Genomic DNA, 1,481 nt, shown 5'->3' on the forward strand with positions numbered 1-1,481 from the left:
CAGCTTCGGGACACCCCCGGCCAATCCTCCCCTCCGGAGGAGTACTGGGGAGACTTGCCAGAAGATGATGGTGTTTTGTTTTTTTTTTTTTAATTTTTAAAATCTTATTTAACTTTTTTTTTTTTTAAATCTGTTTTACTTAATGTCCTGCCAGGCACCGAGAGTGTTTTTTCTGGCATGAAGCTCTATTTCTGCAGGGTTGCAGAAGTCTCTGTTGCAGTGACATTGCTTGTACGCTTGGACGGCTTTTGAACAATTGCAGAATTAACATTTCCACGTTTAAAATGTCTGGTGTAATCACAGAATCGCAGGATGGTTTGGGTTAGAAGGGACCTATCGAGTTCCAGCCCCTGCCATGGGCAGGGACACCTCCCACCAGCCCAGGTTGCCCAAAGCCTCATCCAGCCTGGCCTTGAACCCCTCCAGGGATGGGGCATCCACAGCTTCTCTGGGCACCCTGGGCCACTGCCTCACCCCCCGCACAGGAAAAAACTTCCTCCTTATATCCAATCTAGATCTCCCCTCTTTCAGCTTATTCATCTCACCTTCCACTTGCGTGCGTACAAGTATATTTACAGTTAAGGAAACTTGGCTAAAGGGATGGGAGTGTTTTGAGTACAACATTTTAAGAGTATTGCTTGAGAATTGTCATTAATCAGAGCATGAGAAATCAGATGTCACCCCAGCAGTCTAATTAAAACTTCATGCTTTCATTTCAGTCAACAATGTGGGCATTTCCTATGTTTATCCTGAATATTTTCTTGATGTTCCAGACCTGGATAAAGTAAGTGCTTTTGTGGTACCTTCTGGTGTTCTAATTTTTAGCAGTAAATACTTAATGGATATGGCAGAAGTGTTGCAGTTTGGCGGCTGTTCCTGAGCTGCTTTAGCTTGTGGGGTGGGTTCTGAGTGGTGGAAGGGAAGCAACCACCTTCATGAATGGAAGCTGCATCTTCCATAACGTTGTTATGAAACTTAAAATACGATAGTTTTAGGCATTTTGTAATGTAGGGACCATCTTGGTTGCATTGGGTACATTGGAAACTCGGATTATGAACAATTGAACTGCTGCATGATTTTGTTTCCCAGATTCCTGTAGCTCACTGCAGCCACTGTGGTTTTGTGCTTTCTGCTTGAGTATTGGTGAAGGTTTTTGGTTCACCTTCATATAAGCTTCTTAGTATTTAGCAAAAAAAAAACCAACTTTTTTTTTTTTTCCCTGATGAGTAAACTTCAAGTCTCCAAAACACTGTTAAGAAATGGTGAAGAGCAAAGTACAGACATCAGTTTGTGAACATGTCTAAAATATCAGAATTTATTAAAGTTCTTAAATATTGCAAATGGTGTTAGGAAATACAGTGTCAGTGTGATCCGCCTGTGTTGTTCTTTATTGGTATGAGTCCCTAATCAGAGATAAAACCTGACCAAGAGCAATTCACAGACTTTGCTTCGGAAGTCTGTTGCTGCTCCTGATCCTTCAG

The 1,481-nt window shown here is 42.0% G+C and overlaps 1 protein-coding gene across 1 annotated transcript in view; it reads left to right on the forward strand.

Annotated features, from left to right (window-relative positions):
• Window positions 1-719: 719 nt before the first annotated feature.
• HSD17B12 (hydroxysteroid (17-beta) dehydrogenase 12) overlaps window positions 720-1,481 on the forward strand; it is a gene marked incomplete at its 5' end in the record, with an annotated part of 29,744 nt that continues 28,982 nt past the window's right edge. The window contains one exon of the mRNA XM_010080539.1: window positions 720-784. Coding sequence (XP_010078841.1) covers window positions 720-784 — 65 coding nt within the window. The remainder of the gene's footprint in view (window positions 785-1,481) is intronic.

This window comes from Pterocles gutturalis, unplaced genomic scaffold (assembly GCF_000699245.1).
Source record: "Pterocles gutturalis isolate BGI_N339 unplaced genomic scaffold, ASM69924v1 scaffold20384, whole genome shotgun sequence".
Classification (NCBI taxonomy): domain Eukaryota; kingdom Metazoa; phylum Chordata; class Aves; order Pterocliformes; family Pteroclidae; genus Pterocles; species Pterocles gutturalis.